The 19,948-nt window shown below is 49.6% G+C and overlaps 1 protein-coding gene across 5 annotated transcripts in view; it reads right to left on the bottom strand.

The window, feature by feature from the left end:
* Positions 1-96: 96 nt before the first annotated feature.
* PI4KB (phosphatidylinositol 4-kinase beta) overlaps positions 97-19,948 on the bottom strand; it is a 36,516-nt gene continuing 16,664 nt past the window's right edge. For 3 of the 5 annotated variants that reach the window (XM_010329704.3, XM_010329703.3, XM_010329706.3), the window contains 10 exons: positions 15,469-15,513; positions 12,827-13,054; positions 11,695-11,922; positions 9,572-9,681; positions 8,874-8,978; positions 8,521-8,644; positions 5,795-6,060; positions 2,350-2,482; positions 1,968-2,088; positions 97-975 (listed from right to left, as the gene is read on the bottom strand). In XM_010329704.3, the coding sequence (XP_010328006.1) occupies positions 794-975; positions 1,968-2,088; positions 2,350-2,482; positions 5,795-6,060; positions 8,521-8,644; positions 8,874-8,978; positions 9,572-9,681; positions 11,695-11,922; positions 12,827-13,054; positions 15,469-15,513 (1,542 nt within the window). In that variant the 3' untranslated portion in view covers positions 97-793. The remainder of the gene's footprint in view (positions 976-1,967; positions 2,089-2,349; positions 2,483-5,794; positions 6,061-8,520; positions 8,645-8,873; positions 8,979-9,571; positions 9,682-11,694; positions 11,923-12,826; positions 13,055-15,468; positions 15,514-19,948) is intronic. The other 2 variants (XM_010329707.3, XM_003941939.4) reach the window with 1 other exon arrangement.

Genomic DNA, 19,948 nt, shown 5'->3' with positions numbered 1-19,948 from the left:
TTCTGTATCTTGGACACTGAGGCATCCGTTCACGCCTCATCACCCATCTCCCCCCCACCCCCCGCACTCCCCCAGAACACCTGGAAATGACACAAGTGGCTAACTAAGGACTTTATTTCAAACAAAAATTAAAAATAAAAAATTGAGAGCTCTTTTCCCTGGGTTTGGGGAAGGAGTCAGGGAATTCCCCATGGCTAGGCCAGTACCCTCAGTACTCTGGAGGGCTGTGGGAATTCCCTTCCGTGTCCATGACGGGGAACCTCAGCAAGTGCAGGGCCCACGCAGCGCCCACCAGCAAGGGGGGCCTGGGCCAGGGGTCGGTCCCTGGGAGGGGCAGAGCTGGGCAGCAGCATGGCCAGTGGCCAACCACAGGATCAAGTCCTAAGTACCGAGACCCTACTCTTCCCTGCTTCCTGGGCCCCAGAACGGAGTAAGAGGATGGCCTGTGGAAAGAACCCTTCAGACCCCTACAGGAGAAGAAAGGCCACAGCGTCCCTCATGTTCATCGCCTCTGTTCTCCGGAGGGCAGTGAGTCCTGGAGTCTGTCCGGTGGTAATACTGACACAGAGCAGGGGGGCAGGGAAGCCCCAGCAAGTCTGGACCCCACAGCTGGCTCTCCTACCCCGTGGCAAGCTCTCGCAGTTACCACATGATCCTTCGGGTTTCTTGCCTTCCATTTCCCTTGGGTGGATGGTTGGGTAGATGGGGTTTCCTGGTTTGGGGTTTCTCAGAAAAGGGCCCTCTAGGGAGGGTGCCCTGGACCTCCCCCCCCACTCCTGGCCTGAGGAGCGTGTCACATGATGCCGTTGGTGAGGTACTGGAAGCCGTCATAGAGTTTGGTGGTGATAGAGCGCATACTGCCATCCACCATCTGCTCCACCAGCAGCTGCAGCTGCTCCTCAGTCATGCTCATGTGGAACCTCTCTTTGAGGTTTCGGATGGTGCTGGAACCATGGAAGCAAGGAAGCTGAGAACCTGGGGGAAGCAGTGGGGGTTCAGGGCCATGGACAAGAGGGAGGGGCAGTGGTGCCAGCCACAGCAAATACAGAGCCGGGGCATCTGAAGTGCCCATTCCCTCCCACCTCATCCCACCTCAGGTCCCGGATGGTATGGGTGCACTTCTGCTTGGGTAGAGAGAAGGAACCAGCAGGAGCCCCTCGACATCCCACACCTAAGCCCCTCCGTAGGTGAAGGCATGTGGGCAGAGGAGGGAGAGGACCAGCGCCATGTCTTCCTCTCAGTAAAGGCGGAGGGGCCCAGAGGGCAGGCTGGGAGGAGGCTGGAGGGAGTGGGCCCTGAGTTGGGCACTTATCTGGTTGCAGGCCTCTGCCTACGCTACGTCTGACACTCACAGATGACCTGGGCCACCGTCATCATGGGGCCAGATGGGGATGATCCTGAGCAACGGCGACAACCTGTGGGGTAGGGGCAGGGACGGGGAGGAGGGGAGACTGGCAGCTCAGACCTGGGGTACAACTGGAGCCTTGGGGGGGTGGGTGAGGACAGAAGGGGGTCCTGGGCAAAAGACTGTAGATGGCAAGGCTGTAGTGGAAGGAGATAAAGATGAGAGAGGAAATACTCGAGCTGAAGAGTGGTGGAGGACAGGGAAATCGGAGGTCATGGTGGAATGCGGAAGAGAGATGAGAGGAGACTGAGAAACACAGAGCTGGATGGGGGTGGGGAGGTGAGGAGGGGCCAGGAGGCTGGAAGTGGGCCTGTTTTCTCCCTAAAGAGGAGGAGGAGGCAGGTGCTGCTGTCCGCTCCCCCCACCCCCTGGACTTAGCTCTACCAGGGTCAAGACGAATATCCTAAAGGACAAGCAAGGCACTGGGCCTGAGCCAGAAACCCGCTGGGGAACCCTCCCTCCTTCAACCCGAGTAGGTGGGATCAGCTTTCTTATGCTCCAGGGCGCCGACCTACACGGGAAGCCTGAGGCACTGTGGCACCGGACCTCACCCCAGCCCCACCTTGCTGCATGATCTCCACGATCTGCACCACCTTATCCATGTGTTTCCGAGCAGCAATCAGCCCCTGCAGCATCAGCATCTTGTAGTAGTTGAACATGTCGCCATCCAGGCCGCCCATCACCTGGGAAGAGAGGAGAGCGCTGTGTGCACAAGGGGACTTACACCGGGGACGGTTCCTGTCCCGACTGGCCTACCAGAACTCTTCTCGGGGCCCTGTTATTTCCCCACTTCCTTATCGGGCAGGAAGCTCCCAGGAACTCTGGCCTCACCCGTTTACTGCCTGTTCTGTTCATCCCTAATTTGCAGGGAGCCCATCAGCTCCTCATCCCATGACAGAGAAAGAATACAGTGACCCCAGAGGCACCTCTCCTTCTTGACTCACATCCACAAACTCTGTGGTCAGCTTAAAGGCTGACGTCTCAAAGCCCAGATTTCGGGGTGAGCTGGACAGGATGAAGCCAAAGTCGATGTGGATGATGTGGCCTTCTGCGTCCAAAAGGATATTCCCATTGTGTCTGAGGAGGGGGAGTGGAGGAGAGGAAGAGGCAGTAGTCAGTCTGACTGAGGCTGGAACCTCAAGCAGCAATACACTGGCCACATGACACCAGGCAGGGGGGTCCCCTGCTGTTTCCTGCTGCCCGTAACTCCAGTCTCCTGTCCAATCTCCTAGGACCTAAAGCTATCAATGGAAAGGACATCAGAAAAGAAAACTGCTTACAAAGGCCATGGGGTCTGAAATTGCTATTAACAATTTAATAAAAAGAGTTTTAAGGTTCTCCTAATTTCCCAGAAATTGCACTTCTTGCACCCAAACTGATCCCACTCTAAGAGAGCCCGGCAGTAAGGAAGGAGGGCCTCTGAGGCTCCAGCCAGCTGCCACAGAGGCCGAGCGCTCTTTACCTGGGGGTTATTTGTAACTTTACCAGGTAAACAGGCCATTCCGAGCCTGTTTACCTGGGGATTATTTGTAACTCTTGTCAGCCCACTGAGGTCAGAGGCCTCACCAGAAGGGAGCAGCAACAGAGGCAAGCAGGCTGAGTGGAGCTGAAATGTGAACTAGCATGGGGGCTTCAAGGGGTAAGTTTTAAATCACTTATGTAAAAGGTCTCAGGAGGCAGCAGGACTGCAGGGCAGCTGTAGAAGAGTTAAAGGGGGATAAATCCCAGGGCTTTGTGATTCCCACATGAATGGCCAGTAGCAGAAGGAACCATTAACATGCTAAGCACGCGAGGCCCGGCCCATTCAGCCTCACCAGCCTTCTCAGTGTCAGTAGGGGCTTTGTCTGAGGGCCGCCTTCTCCGGGGTGGGTTTGACTGGCCAAAAGCGGAGGGTCAAAAGAAGAACCCACTCCCACCTAACCCCACCTGGGTTCTTCCCGCTCTGGGAAAACCCTAAAGATGTGGCGACCCAGGCACACTCTTGTGAGCCAGAATGGTTCTAGGAGTTGCCATGGTTCAACCTCTCCTTTTATAGGTGAGGAAACGGAGGCCCTGAGAGAGGAAGTGACTTTATGTGCCAGGGTCCCAAAGCCTCTCTTTTCACTACCAGAGTTAGCCCCGGTTGGAAAGCCGCTTTGGGCTACTTTTGAAGCAGTTGAAGAGATCCTGCAACCTGACCCCAGCATGGGCCTCTTCACTGCTGCACTTCTTTCCAGTGGTTGATGCCGTTCGTGGCTAGACTACATCTCTCCTTTGCTGAGATGCTCTGAATGGCTTACCAGCTACCTGCCCTCCTCTGTCCCTCCTTTTTTAGAGGATGCTCTCATCCTTCAAACACACTAGTTTCCTAAAGGAAAGCCCTGGGGCCTGACTAGTGCCAGCTTCCCCGCCACCCACTGACTCAATCCCAGGACTGAGCTCTAGGCTCCCTGGGCCCTGTGTTCAAAATCCTGACACTTCGAGACAGTCTGAAGCTTGCAATCAAATTCCTTATAAATCATTACATTCTCTTACAGCTCTCAAATGCAGGGCCTATGCTGGGTCCATTTGTAGGGCTGGCAGAGTGGAATGAACACAGGTTCTAGAAGCTACCTGACCATTATTTCCCTCATGAGGAAACACATGTCTGACAGGGTTATCATCTGGTTTAAATATAAGAATGTCAGGCCATGGCAGGCACTTAACAGATGCTAATAAGATCTAATAAGCTGCCCCGTTAGCTAGATTCTGTTTTGTTTAGACAGGGTCTTGCTCTGTTGCCCTCAACCTCCTGCTCAAATGATCCTTCCACCTCAGCGTGCGAAGTAGCTGGGACCACAGCTGTGCACCACCATGCTTGGCTAATTTTTATTTTTGTATAGATGGGATGGATCTCACTATGTTGCCCAGGATGGTCTCAAACTCCTGGGCTCAAGCAATCCTGCTGCCTCAGTCTTGTTAAATAGATCTTCTGTTTGAGACCGTCTCTCTTTGTTGCCCAGGCTGAAGCACAATGGCACGATCTCAGCTCACTGCAACCTCTGCCTCCTGGGTTCAAGCAATTCTCCTGCCTCGGCCTCTTGAGTAGCTGGGATTACAGGTCTGTATCACCATGCCTGGCTAATTTATGTATATATATATAAAAATTTTGTTTTTTGAGTTGGAGTTCCACTCTTGTCGCCCTGTCTGGAGTCCAATGACGCGATCTTGGTTCACTGCAAACTCTGCCAGGTTTAAGTGATTCTCTTGCCTCAGCCTCCCCAGTTGCTGGGATTACAGGTGCCTGCCACCATGCCTAGCTAATTTTTTTTGTTTTGTATTTTTAGTAGAGATGGGGTTTCACCATGTTGGCCAGGCTGGTGTCGAACTCCTGACCTCAAGTGATCTGCCCACCTTGGTCTCCCAAAGTGCTGGGATTACAGGGGTGAGCCACCTGCCCAGCCATCATTAGCTAGAATGTAATGTAATGGGCCACCATATTACTGGAAGCCCCGGCAGCACTGGCCACTGCATTTCTGCCTTCCCAGGACGGTTGCCCTATGCCAAGGCAGAGATGGAACTCACAGGAGCATTCGGGGAAGATACCTTGGGTCACTGTTGGGAGACACTCTTAGAAGGCAGGCCCTAGATGGTGTAATTATCTTTGGACATCTTGTGCCTCACCTATATGTGTAGTTAGGTCTCATCAAGGTCATGTGACATTGAAAAAGCTGATAGCTCTGGGCAAAACAACAGATACTGAAAGGCTGTGGAAATCACATGCTGGAGTAAGAAGTGAGGAGAGTTCATGGCTGAGTTTCAACTTCACCTCCATCACGTTTCTCCTTTCTGCTCTCAGTAACTAACCAGTACCCTTAGTGCCAGGCCCTATCACCTCTTGCTTTGTTGCTAAACGTCCAGTTACATCCCCCTTTACCCACAGTGCCACAGGGCATTCACTCAACACCGACTGGATTATGCCATTCCTCTGCCTGCAAAATAAAACACCTAAGCTTCCCAATGAAGGCCCTTCTTCAACTGGCCTCAATTTACCTGTCTGAGGGTCCCACCTGCTACTCTCCTGCCATGCAGTGCAGTCCATGCTTTAATCACATTCAATTATTTCTTCCAGCTCGGACGTACCTCCCCCGTAGCTTTCTCTGTCATCATTCTCCCTTGTCCTTGAAGACCGTGCTCACTGAAACCCTTACTCCTCCTGTAAATCCTTCATTTCTTTGCCCTTTTACCCCAGTTCTTGTCAGTCTGCTTCCTGGCTTAATATCATGTGAACACGTCTGTCTCTGCTTACAATACGTTGTTTCATTTTTCACATCTTTGCCATGGAGGGCAGTAGTAACTAATTGAGAACTACACATGAAGGGACAGAGAGAACCCTGGAGAAAGGTTGGATGAGCAGCAGAAGTCACCTACCTGTCCTTGACTTGCAGCAGGTAGCAGACCAAGCAGTAGCCAGCACAACTTTGCACAAAATTGCGCTGGGCACTGAGGAATGCCTCAGTGGTATAACTGCCGTGCTCCTGTAGAAAGTAATCGAGCAAGGAGAGCTGTGACTGTTTCTTCACCTGATGGATGGATACAGCGTTGACCACTGGTTCAATCATGCCACTGTCGGCTGAAATCACAAGAATCTTGTATGGCTTGATCCAGAGGGGCACTCGCTCCTGTTCCCAAATGGACTGTGAGGAGACATGGGGGGTACAGGACTCTTATCTTTCTCCAGACTAGAGAAGGAGGCGAAAACTTCCCCTTTTCTCCAACCTCTCTCCTTGGTGGCACTGGATTCTAAGCCATCAAGTAAGACTCACTTAACCCAGGAAGGACCAGGGAGTTTTGAAAGGAAGTCTAGGGACTGACAAAGTCAGGAAACTACACTCAGTGGGAAAAGGTATCACATAAGCAGAAAGTCCAAAAGAGGCAGGGAGAACAGGACACTTCACTATCCCTTCTCAAGCTGGGACAATGGGAGCTATAAGTTCAAACAAGAAAAAAGAGGCCAGGTGCAGTGGCTTGTGCTTGTAATCCCAGCACTTCGGAAGGCTGAGGCAGGTGGGTCACCTGAGGTCAGTTTGATACAAGCCTGGCCAACGTGGTGAAACCTTGTCTCTACTAAAAATACAAAAATTTGCTGGGTATGGTGGTGCATGTCTGTAAGTCCAGCTACTCAGGAAGCTAAGGCAGGAGAATTTCTTGAACCCAGAAGGTGGAGGTTGCAGTGAGCCAAGATTGCACCTCTGCGCTCCAGCCTGAGTGACAGAGCAAGACTCTCTCTCAAAAAAAAAAAAAAAAAAAAAAAAAAAAGGGAAAAAAGAAAAAGGAAAAGGAAAAGATTTAGGTCCAGAGAAGACTCCTCTGGAAAATGACAATATTCACATGCTATGACGAACATTATTAAAAAATTAAGTGGCTTGCAGGTGACCGACCCAGGGGGATCAGAAGATCAATGCCTCAGCACACGAGAACCCACCTGCTACAGACCACTGGGAAGTTTTTTATGTTGCTTTTTCTTTTTAAACGGGGGAGGACCAAATTATTATTTTAAAATTTGATTACAACCAATTGTGTTGGCATTAAAATTAGAGGCATTACGTTTGAATAATGGATATATACCAAAAAGCAGATATTTGAGTTTGGCAAAAATGGGAAAAGAAGTTTTCCAGTCATTTCAGATTAGAAATCAATTTAGAGAAATGGGCCCCACGTTTACAATGATTGTGCCACAGATTTAAACTTCAGTAGTGCATTAGTAAACTGTTCACATTTTGATCTTCCCCTTGAGATTTAACAGCTATTTCTTGAAAATAATCTCAGTACCTTGTACAAATAAATTGGTCTTAACACTAGGAGAAAGTGGGTCACTAAGTCCCAGCAAAATTTTCTTTTTGGCTCACTTCAGTTAGAAATGCTGATTTCCGGCCAGGCGCGGTGGCTCAAGCCTGTAATCCCAGCACTTTGGGAGGCTGAGGCGGGTGGATCACGAGGTCAAGAGATCGAGACCAACGTGGTCAACATGGTGAAACCCCGTCTCTACTCAAAATACAAAAAATTAGCTGGGCACGGTGGCGTGTGCCTGTAATCCGAGCTACTCAGGAGGCTGAGGCAAGAGAACTGCCTGAACTCAGGAGGCGGAGGTTGCGGTGAGCCGAGATCGCGCCATTGCACTCCAGCCTGTAACAAGAGCGAAACTCCGTCTCAAAAAAAAAAAAAAAAAAAAAAAAAAAGAAATGCTGATTTCTTCAAATGTGTATTTTTCTTAGAGACAGGGTCTGTTGCCCAAGCTGGAGTGCAGTGGCTATTCTCGGTCTGGATCCTGCTACTGATCAGCACAGGAGTTCTGACCTGCTCCATTTCTGACCTGGGCCAGTTCACCCCTCCCTTAGGCAACCTGGTGGTCCTCTGTTCCCAGGAGGTCACCATATTGACGCTGAACTTAGTGCAGACACCCAACTGGCATAGCACACTACAGCCCAGAATTCCCGGGCTTAAGCCACCCTCCCGCCTCAGCCTCCTGACTAGCTGAGACTACAGGCCTGAGCCAGGGCGCCAGGCCATTTTGGAAGTTTTTTTTTTTTTTTTTTTTTGAGACGGAGTTTCGCTCTTGTTACCCAGGCTGGAGTGCAATGGCGCGATCTCGGCTCACCGCAACCTCCGCCTCCTGGGTTCAGGCAATTCTCCTGCCTCAGCCTCCTGAGTAGCTGGGATTACAGGCACGCGCCACCATGCCCAGCTAATTTTTTGTATTTTTTTAGTAGAGACGGGGTTTCACCATGTTGACCAGGTTGGTCTCGATCTCTCGACCTTGTGATCCACCCACCTCGGCCTCCCAAAGTTCTGGGATTACAGGCTTGAAACACTGCCCCCGGCCTTGGAAGTTTTGATCTAAAAGGCAAACCTAGCACTCTGAAGTTCAGACTTGGAACAGGGTAGGTGCAGGTCTCAAAAGGGCCAAAAGAGGCCGCTGTGGAGCTGTTCCTATGGCTAAGCTTCCCAGGGGAAAGGAGCACTAGCTTTCCTTTACTCTGCCTTTGTTTTAGACCTGGGCAGGAAGGTGGTCCCCAGCAGAATAATCTGTGTAGTCATCGCCTCAGGTGGGCTGGTATTGGGCTGAGTTCCCCTTCTCTCTCCTTCTCTTCTCTTACCTGCAGTTGCTTCAACACCTGAAAGGCCAGCAGCTCTTGCCGAAGGTCATCCCCACACTTGACAATGACCGACAGGAGCCGCCAATTGGGGAGATGCCCGTAGGGGGAGCCCTCTCTGATCCGCCTGTGAAGAGAGAAGTAAAGGGTGTCAAAGGCTGATGCCAGAGTGAGGACAAGAAACATGGCTTCCACTAAAAATCTAAAGCAAATGCCCCATAGGGCAACGACCCACACAGCCTGGGAGTCTGACGGACTTTTTTGGAGGCTGATGGACAATAACGTTGGTGCAGTGAGCACCTGCAACGGCCTCAGAGCTTTGAGGGGAGTTCAGAGACCCATACCACCCAACTCACCGTACTTTCTCCTGCCAGGGCTCTTTGAGAGCAACTGCAGAAGGATCTTCTGGGTCTCGTTTGAAGGCTGTTGGGGTGTGAGCCAGCTGTTCCGAAAGGCGCCGGCTGGCAAGAAGAAAATACATCATTTGCTTGGAGGACCTGCCCCCAACCTCATGCCCCATCTATACTGACATTTCCTGCACTGCGTCCTGGATTCTGGGCGCACGAAGATAGGAACCCAGGCTGAAAGGGACTCACAGAAGGAAAGATAACCAGTGACACCTTTTTGCTAACTTAGTGATTGTAATCATGTTAAAATTAAGATTACCAGGCCCTGCATATTCCTCTACCAACACTGATTCAGAATGGGATGTGACTCTAGAATCTGCATTTTCAACAAGGCCTCCTTCCTCTCCCTGGATTCTGACACACGTCACTTTGAGACCCCACTTTGAGACACACTGCTTGAGTTCCTTCCTCTGGTGCTTTGGAATCCTTTTAAAATGTAATTTCCTTCTTTGGTAGCCCAAGTAATTTTTCAACCTATACACACCTTCATTGCCTCAAGTTTGGTGGCCCGGAACAAGGACAGAATGATAGAAGAGGGAAAGACACAGGCCAACAATAGATGACTGAGACGGATAGGAAGGTAACAAAGAGACGGGAAGTGCCTGAAAGAGGGAGGAAAAACGAGGGGCAATGTGATCTGGCCATACCGGATGTCCCCTGCTGCAATGAACACAGGCTCCTTGCTCTCCTGGCTGGTGATGCTGTCCACAGAGAACTGGGAGATGTTGTCACAGCTGTTGGTGTGTACTTCAGGGAGCTGGAGAGGGCAGGGGAGTGCTGGTCAGAGTGCTAAGTACAGGTCTCCTTTCCTGCCCTTCCTGCTTGTTTGCTATCACTGCAGCATGCTCATCCCGCCCTTCCAAACTCTGCTTACACACCATGCTGATCGCCTGGACCCCAGGCTGCCCAGAGCAGCGTTTCTCAACACGTGAACTACCTGTATCTGAATTACCCAGAATGCAGATTCCCAGGCCCCGCCACCAATCTGAATTAGAATTACTGGGAATGGGATCTGAAAGTCTGAATTTTTAACAGGTTCTCCAGGAGACTTCCAATGCACTTAAGTTTGCGAACCACTGCCATGACCATCACAGGAGCCCGAAATTTCAGCCTTGCACTAAGAGTCCCCCAAGGCTAGGGATGCGTTCTCCCCTAGGGTCCAAAGCAGACCCTCTTCAGACTAGCTTCTTCTGAGTTTCTTCAATCTAAATCATTCAATCTTATCTTCTCATCTCTAACTACAGAATATTCTACCAGACCCCTAGGCCCCTGTCAAGTCTCTTCTATGTACCAGAGCATTTCTTCTCAACTCCATCAGCAACCTAGTATACACTGCTTTGTTGTGTATCTACTTTTTTTTTCTTCAATGTCTGATTTCTCCAGTTGGACTGTAAGCTCAAAGACAGAGGTTCTGTCTTTTGGCAAAGTGAAACCTGGCTTTTTTTTTTACGTCAGGGTCTCACTCTGTCGCCCAGGCTGGTGTGCAGTGTTGTGATCTTGGCTCCCTGCAGGCTCCACCTCCCAGGTTCAAGTGATTCTTGTGCTTTAGCCTCCTTAGGAGCTGGGATTACAGCCATGTGCCAGCACACTGGGCTTTTTTGTTTTTTTCTTTTGAGATGGAGTTTCGCTCATCACCCAGGATCAAGTGCAATGGCAAGATCTTGGCTCACTGCAACCTCCACCTCCTGGGTTCAAGCAATTCTACTACCTCAGCCTCCTGAGTAGCTGAGATTACAGGTTACCTACCACCACCATACAAAAACATAATTTTCGTATTTTTAGTAGAGACAAGGTTTTACCATGTTGGCCAGGCTGGTCTTGAAATCCTGACCTCAAGTGATCCACTCACCTTGGCCTCCCAAAGTGCTGGGATTACAGGCATGAGCCACCACACCTGGCCAGCTGCGTTAATAGCCCTACGTAAAATTCTGCTCTGACTCTTCATGCCCCAGAATAAAGTTCTCAAGTTTCTTTCCCCAGCTTATAGGGTCCTTCCTGCAGTCTGGTCTGCGCCCATGTGTCCAGTCTTATTCCTCACCACTTCTTACCCTCACCTGCACTTCTCAGTCAGACACAATTTCTTTCAGTTTCTATAATGGCCCAAGCTCCCTCTTGTCTTCTGGCCTTTGCACGCACTGTTCCCTCTGTCCAGAATACTCTTTGTCCAGCTAATTGCTAGCCATGCTTCCAGCCTCAGCTGAGAGATTACTTCCTCCAGGAAATCTTTTGTGACTCCCACCCCAAGTCTGGTGTTCCTATAATGTCCTGTCCTCTCCACCACGGCCTGGCTCACACTGCTTACTTGCTTACTGGCCTTGCTCTCTTTCCAGTTAGGTCACAAACTCCTTGCAGGCAGGGGCCAAGTCTTGTTCACCTGCACGCAGCACTCAGGTCTGGCACATAGAAGGCCCTCAATAAATATTTATTGAATGAATTTATGTATGACTTACCATCCTCTGCTATTCTATGACAACCTTATATAGCAGGTGTTCAATAAATATTTTCATTAGATATCCCTCACTCCCCTTGGCCTAGAAGTTCCTCTTTACATTTAAATCTGAATTCCTTCACCAGGAGAATGAGCTCCACTGAATCTATTCCGGACCAGAGTTGTTCAGAGCCTCCCCACTCTTACCCCTCACCAACCACACCGCTCACTGGGGTACTTGCCTCACCCCACCTTGGGGTACGCTGTCTTGTTTCAAGTATGTTGAAAGCTCCTGGAGAACAGGTGCTGTGACCCAGCATTACCTCCGTGAAGCTCCCTTACCTCCACTTGCAGCTCGCCTATGTCATCCACTGACCAGGCCTCATCATCATTGTCATAGTTGGGGACAGTGCTGAAGCTGCCAGCTCGCTGCTCATGGGTGATACCACATTCAGGCAAGTTCTCTACAGATCTTGTACTCCTAATTCTGTTCTCGGGGATCCGGGCAGGGACACTGGTGGTGTCAAAGTTTTCACATTCAAGGACTTCCACATAGATCAGGTAGGGAGCCTGGGGAAGAGTGAGAACAGTATGTGCAATCTACTTCCACCACTAACCCCCAACTCTCAGCTCTGTTCGCAGGGTTCTTCCTGCTGCCCTAGCTCCTAGCTCCAGCCTTCATCCATTAGTCCCCTGAAACTATGAATAGATTTAGGGCCTATTTAGGGCAGACATTTGTCCTCTGATAACCTATATCAAGAATTTGGGTGAGAGAATGCACAAGTCTTCAAAATGTTTCAACTGAGCTCCAAAATGTACAGATGATGCATTTGGGCCAAACTATTCTAGACTATCAATTACAGCTTGTAAGGGAGGCCTGGATGCTTCTGTGGGCTTGTCTTGAAGACAGGGCCTGGGGCTACAGTGGACAGAAAGACTGGGACAAAGCTGGGCACTGTCCTAAGGAGCATCCCAAACTTCAGTATTTCCTTTGAAGGAAGAATCTGAACCATGAATACTCATTCCAGTCGGCACACAAATTCAGTTAAGCGAATTGGGCATCATTCTCTCCTTCTGTCTGCTCATTCTGATCAGAAAAGGTCTTAGAAACAAAATATTTCTCTACCCTCATGGTTGCTGTATCTAGAAAGTTCAAGAGTTACAGAAGGGCTGGAGAGGAGCTACCAAGGTGACCATAAAGTGGGGTGGAGAGCAATTATCCTAAGATACAGCAAGAAGCAAGCTGAAAAGATTAGGTTTCTTTGGTCCAGAAAAACAAAGCCCAAGAAGGGAGGCAGGAGGGCTCTCAAAATCACAATAGCACTGAGACAGAGTCATGGTTGACATATGCATCATCAACTACAAAGGGAGTCTAGGAAGTTGGTGGGGGCATCATTGGAATACACACAAACCCTGAACAACCGTGGGTGTAGAGTCACGTCCAGGGTAGGGATTTGGGCCAGAACCCATCTACCTTGTCCTTGGAGTTGAGGACAACAGCCTGTGTGTGGGGTACACGGACCACGTGGTGGTCAAAGCCAGCAGTGGGCAGCCAGACTCGGGCAGGGAGCTTATGGTTGAGCAGGGAGAGCTCTGAGATCAGCCTCTGTGTTTTCTGCTCTTTGGTGGGGAGCGTGGCCAGCCGCTTGCCGATCGCCATCAGGGACTTGATGAATTCTCTCTCAGGAGCCAGTCGAACAGGCTACAGGGGTTTGGGGTAAGATAAAAGATGGTGAAGAAACCGTAGAATGCAACGGCCCACCCACTCAGTCACTCCTGGCCATGCAGGCCAGGGACCCCAGTGTCTGAAGAACTCCAGGAAAGGAACTGCTTTTTAGTCTTAGTAGGAGCTTCCACCCTCCCTCACAGCTTCAATTGAGAGCAGCCAGCACATTCCTTCTCTGTAGGCTATCCCTTGAGGATAAGGGAGGCCGTGGGTCCAGGTAACTGGGATGCAGCCCTCTTCTCTTGCACTTGGATTTCTTAAGGACTGTCCTAAGGCTTCAGAGTGAGCAAGGGCAACATCTGGAGAGGTTAGCCAGGGCCACAGAGAGAAGAGCTGCTTATACTTGAAGTGTCTTACCCTTCTCAAGACCGGGGTTCTTTCCCCATCTGGATCCCTGGGGCACAGCTCTGTCAAGGCCCGCAAGGCTAGAGAAGGGAGCCCCACATCAACTTTTTCACTTCCAAAGAGGGAAGATGCTTGTCATTCCAATTACTTCTGTTGATTTCCACAGTGTCCCCTGCCCTGTCCGCCCCACAATCTCTTAAAAGGCATCAATGCACATGCAAGGGATGGAAAGAGGATGAGCCGATGGGCGGATTTTGCATTAAGGAGAAAGAAAAAGCAGACAGAAGAAGGTAGGTGGATGGAGAAAGCAACAGCTCCTTTTAGCCCTTGATGATGGCCCTAAAGGCCTGTCTCTTTTAGTGACTCCTCTTTGGGTCCTCTTCCCCAACCTCTCAGTGACTAGGTTCCCATATGAATTCCCTGCTATGAGTCTGGTTCCTTGTGCTGAGCAATTCAGTCATTCTCAGAAGGGGCAAAGCTGGTCTGGGAAGGAAGGTGTAGGTGGGGAAAAGGAGGAGCTCAGCTGGACATGAAGGGCTCTCCTCCCAGTCTAAGCCCGTCTACCTGAAGGGGCATTTTATCAAGACAGTCACCCAACTCCCCAGGCCATCTCCCCTCAGCTGGACAAAAACAATCTCTCCTTGTAGAAATAGCATTTGACTCACCAAGCCTTTCTCTCCCTTTCTGTGTGTCTTCCTTAGTTTCCTGATTGAGAATTTCTATCCTTGCTCCCTCATACTCTAAAAGAAGAGCTTCTTTTGAAAACTGGGAGTACCAGGTCTACCTCTGCATGTGCAACACAGCCGTGATTCAAGGGAAGAGTTTACCCCGGCCTCTGCCCCTTGGGAGATGGCTCAGAGTACCACACAGGGAATGAAAGAGGGGGTCTGAATCCTTCAGGAATGCTTTAGGTGACATTGTTGAAAAGAGATAAAGAAAGGGAATGCAATGGAATTGGCTTCTAAGGTCCCTGGAAATGTCTTGGGGGGTCCTAATAGAGAAAGAAAAGAAGAGGAAATTTGAAGACTCACTTCTTCCTTCATCTCAGTCCACTCAGATGGCAACTGATCTCTGTCCCACGGACCCTCCACCCCAACCAATTCATCATCATCTCAGATTAGAAAAGGCAGAATTCCTTCCCATTCTCAAATCAGCATTTGGGTCAGGGGCCCCTAAGTTGCGTGCATATGTTGGAAATGTGACCCCATGCCTCAGGAGAGAGGCTCTGCCACATGGGAGGAGATAGGAATCATGACTGAGAGGGAATTAGCACAGAACATAGAAAACTGACTTGGTAGACAAATCAAATAGAAAATGTGAAAAAAATCATCCAAACTCCCAGAGGTCCTGCATTTCCTCTCGCGTCTTTGCCCAGCAACAAGGTCCAAGACCCTGTGGCACCAAAGGGTCAGGGGTTAGTCCAGAGGGAACAAGAAAGGAGAGGGGATTAAGAACATTCTGGGCAGTGAGCTGGGAAAAGGGAAGAACTCAGACCTGGAAAAAATGTGGTTGAAGTTAAAAAACAAAACCAGTTGTGAGGAGGCAAAACTGTCCTTCAGGCCAAGCCCCGTTTGTTTTTGGAGTCAGCTCACCAGCACAGGGCCTAGCATTTAGAAGACTCGGAATAAATGTTTGATAATCTAATGGCAGAAGCCATGGGGAAAGGGTTCTGGGTGAGGGAAACAGGATCCTGGGGGTTTCTGCCAGGCAGTGCTTGGCTCCAATCCAGGAGTGAATTCTACCTCTCTCCCAGCTGTTTGCTCCAGACCCTCAGGAGCTGGAGGCGGAGCAGCACTGTACTCCAGCTGTCTCTGAGAGAAGGATAACCAGAGCTCATCTCAGCCTGGGCTTGGGATTTCCTCCGCAAAGGTCAGGGGGGACTCCAGCAGATCTGGGAAGTCTGGGAGGGAGGAGCTGATCTCCCAGGAAGAAAAGGGGCATTTTAACTCCAGCCTTGGCCTGGGGGCTCAGAAGACCGGGGGGACGGAGAGGAAATGCGGCCACAGGGGGAGCCTGCCACCCAGTCCCAGCCTGGCCCCACTTACGGAACTGAATGAATTATCAATACTCTCGGTGCTGGAGGAGAGCTCCTGGGAAAGGGCCAGAGGACAAAGGGAGAAGAAGGGGGTGGGAAGGGAGGGGAGAGAGACAAAGGCAAAGAATTTAGCTCCAACTTGGATCAAAACTGCTTCTCTAGTGAAGCTCTACCTTTCTGCTTTAATAAAAGAAAGTCAACTCAGAAATGCTACTTGCTCAGATGCTTGACCACTTGTGGGAGATGCTGGAAGGGCAGCTCAGACTTTAACAGGAGTGAAGAGACAAAGCAGCCTCTGCTTTTCACTTTATTCCCCTCTGTTCTCAACTCAATGGATCTTCCTTCTAGGCTAGAGCTCTGAAGCGGGGTCCCTAGGGCAGTAACTGCACTGCCAAGCTTCCCTGTTCTTTTTCTTTACCCACTCACATGCTCTCAAACAAATCCTTTTCCACGGATTTGTTCACCACAGGCCTGAACTTAAGAAGCTGCATGACTCCCATATTGGAAACCCCATGTTCCTCCAGCTTTTTGGAAACCTTAGGGAGGAAGAATACCTCTTCTCTAATTAGCCTCATTATCACCCTGGGAAGCTGAATTCCAACCTTGAACCTGTGTGACAAAGAGCATCCCAGACCTATCTATGAGCCCCAAATCTCTGGGCTGGATGCTGATGGGAGTAACGAATAAATCAATCTCCACCTACCAAACCTCCTTAGGCTTCCTATCAACGCTATCCACATGACACTCAATATATTACAACTTTTGACCTAAGTTGGGAGTTAGGTCCTAGCTATATCAATCTAGAAAGCTGACTAGCTGGATAGCAGCTGTCCTAGTCCCAGCCCAGAGGATTTATCTAAACATCACCCCATTCCTGGGTCATACGAGTGTCCATGTGCAAAACAGGGGAAAGAGACGGTATCAAACTCTCACTCAGCAGCTCTGAGGCAACGCGCATGCACAGGGCTCATCCTGGGTTCTGTCCACCACGGTCTCCCAGGGCAAGGAACGGGCAGCACGTGTGCACAAATCTAGGTTGGGGGGATGTTGGGGGTGGGTTAAGAGACAAAGTCCCAAGAGCTTCCAGGGCAGGAGGGCAGTGGTCAGTGAGTTTCTACTCTGGAATTTGCTGTGTATATTCAAGCATCCACTTGAACTCGGTTCCACGGTTTCAGTTCTATTCTAGCTGGAAGGCCTATAGTCAGGTCCTTCCTTGAAGTATCTGGGGACTGGAGCACTTTGAGGGAGAAGCCACACTTGGAAACATGCCTCTAAGGCAACAACTCTTCCATTTTGGATAGAAGGTGGTGGGAGAATTAAGGCAGTGAGGATGCCAGAGTCTATTGTGGCTTAGTGTTCAGATTCTACCTTTGAGCTGGTTGGAGTTCATAGTTCAGTATCTACCTATGAGCTGGCTGGAAAAGGAACAACAGGGAGGATATTGGCTCCCTGAGCATTGCTCCAGCAGATTCTGTCCGACAGGTCCTGTCTGACTCATTTAACAGCCTTGAGGGAAGGGAGGTGTATCATGACCTGCTTCTCTCCTCCTACTCCCTGGGCTTGTCACTCATACTGAGTAAGCTCCAGGGAATAAGGATGAAGCAGGAAGTTGACATCACACCGTATCAAGCTGGAAGGCCTACTGGGTCTTCCAGCATGACATGCCGTGTGGTTGATTTCTCTGTACAAAGGTTGCAGTCCTGAAAAGACAAAGCTAATCTACTAAGAGTGTAATTTGTGGGGTAGGGTGTGGTACCTAAATCATTCTCTCCTCCCAGCTTCCCCATTCTATACCAAAATATTTGGCATTTGGTTAAGAATGGGAGGACAAACTCCATGAGCAGAGTTCCCAGACTAGGCTGATAGAACAGCTTTGAAGCGGCAGGCTTTGAGAGCAATGGTGGAAAATGTGGAAAATCGATGCAAAGCCTTCTGACTGTGGAAGGTGGAAAGGATTCCTCACAGTAAGAAATAGAACACTCCATGAGAGCTGAACAGAGAACAGCTCTGCAGGGAGACCATGGATGGGAAGAGAACTGTACAAACTGCCCCTGAGCCTCTTCTTTGAGGCCCGATCTCACCCTTGGGAGCTGCTCTCTTGGTGGTGGGAGTATAGTATTAAACTCAGAACCTAAAAGGAAAGCAAGAGATTGTGAGCAGAGTGTTAGGGTCTACCTAGAGATTCTCCTACAGTATTTCTGCTGAGGCCTTAGATAATTAGGTGCCTCATTTTAAGTAAGCTGTATACTTCCTGCTTATGGCAGAAAACTTTTTCTTTTTTTTTTTTTAGACAGAGTTTCACTCTTGTTGCCCAGAGAGCAATGGCACGATCTTGGCTCACTGCAACCTCCGCCTCCCAGGTTCAAGCAAGTCTCCTGCCTCAGCCTCCCCAGTAGCTGGAATTTCAGGCATGAACCACCATGCCCGCTAATTTTGTATTTTTAGCAGAGACGGGGTTTCTCCATGTTGGTAGGCTGGTCTTGAACTCCCAACTTCAAGTGATCTGCCTGCCTCAGCCTCCCAAAGTGCTGGGATTACAGGTGTGAGCCACTGTGCCTGGCCTAGAAAACAACTTTTTTAAGAGTGTCACAAACTAAACAGTTCCCTAGATACTGGGGTTTTCGTTGTTACTTTACGTGTGCCTAGAGGGAAGGATAACATTTTAACCCCATCCTCCACAGCCTCTAGCACATGGCTTTGCATACTGTACAAGGTCAATAACTACATGTTGAGTGAATGAATGTTCCATGAAAGGGAAGAAGGGTGAGTAAAAAGAAAACCAATTCCTTTGGTGTTTAGGGGACAAAGACCTTGACAGACGTATCCTCAAAATGCAAAAGGGACTGGGTCTAGTCATTCATGCCTATAATCCCAGTGACTTGGGAGGCTGAGGCGAGAGGATCACTTGAAGCCAGGGGTTTGAGACTAGCTTGGGCAACAGAGTAAGACCTCATTTCTACAAAAAAAATTTTAAAAAATTAGTCAGTCATGGTGGTACAGAGCTGTAGTCCCAGGTACTTGGGAGGCTAAGGTGGGAGGACTGCTTGAGCCCTGGAGTTAAAGGCTGCAGTGAGTTACGACTGTGCCATTGCATGCCAGCTTGGGTAACAGAGCAAGACCCTGTTGCAAGAAAAAGGATGGAAGGAAGGACCGAAGGAAGGGCGGAAGGAAAGAAGGAAGGACGGATGGATGAAAGGAAGCAAAAGGGTTGGGAGAGAACCCTGTGCTGAAGACGCTAATGCTTAGGAACCTAGTGGTATTCATGTTGCTCTCTGACTCTTTCTTGCTCTTCCATTTTCTGAGGAGCTATAGTGAATTCAGGTACTTCATTCTGCCAGTATTAGATAATGCAGGAGTGCCTGGGAACATAGTATCTCCTTCCTTTCCTGGACCTAGTGACCTAAGATAAGGTATCAAATTGGGAAGAATGGCAGCTACAGAACTCACCCCAAATGATGTAAGTATTCACCTAATACCTGGCTCTCAGTGCCATCCATAATCTTATCTGGGAGTGGGACTTAGATGCAAGCAAAGAGGGACCAAGGATCAACACAGAGTAAGAAAAGTCCTGAGGCCTCAGCTTTTCTGGTCCTAAGATGAGCACTACAAAGTGGATACAGTGAAAAGCCAAGCCTGACAAGAGGCACCAAGGAGTTCACTTCCAGCTGCTCACCCTCTGCTACAGGTTTGACCCCAAGATGAAACAGCTATCCAATCCTTCATGTTCCACCAGAATCTGGATGACTCTTCTTGCTCTGCAACGACTTCCCTTCATGACCCAGGGCTCTGCTGCCAAGCTCAACCGGAAAAGAAAATGGACCATTCTAGTTCTGAGAACAGCTTGGGCTTTGCCTGTGCATGGATGTGGAAGCTTAGATAGCCATAGCTGGGCCGTTCTTCCCTACATGGCCTCTGACAGCAAGGGGGGCCTGGGAAAGTAGATACTGAGAAATAACCAAGGCAGTTCAGCTGAATGATTATGAGCACCAGCTGGAGATTTGAGTCTGACATTCACTAGTTGAGGGGCCTTAGGCAAATCATCTAATCTTTCTAAGCCTTGGTTTCCTTGTTGGTAAAATAATAGCTGTCTCTTGACATTGTAGTGAGGATTAAGTGTAAAGTCCTTGATAAGATGCCTGGTACATAAGTGCTGAATATATGTTAGCACTTTTAGATTTACCATTATTAAATTATCCTTAAAAAACTCCAAATTTCCAGAGAGCAGGCTCTATAGTCTCCCCTCCCTCCCTCTTCCTTTTCTCTAGTCATTCTGACTCCATTTGAAAAAAGTCCCACTGTATCAAAAACGTAGGTGGGTTATGTGCCCCACAGAGGCAGATGCCAGGACCATAGCTATATGCATTTTTCAAAAAGTGCGAATTCCTAGTTTTTTTTTCCCTTCTTTTCTAGGCTGGGCTGGCAGCCAGGATGGGAGCCTGGCCAATGGTGAGTCAGAAGGGAGGACTGGAGCACCATTGTCTGGCTGGGAC

Source organism: Saimiri boliviensis, chromosome 19, assembly GCF_048565385.1.
Source record: "Saimiri boliviensis isolate mSaiBol1 chromosome 19, mSaiBol1.pri, whole genome shotgun sequence".
Taxonomy (NCBI): Eukaryota; Metazoa; Chordata; class Mammalia; order Primates; family Cebidae; genus Saimiri; species Saimiri boliviensis.
The sequence above is the reverse complement of the archived record's forward strand: the minus strand, read 5'-3'. Positions and strand labels throughout refer to the sequence as shown.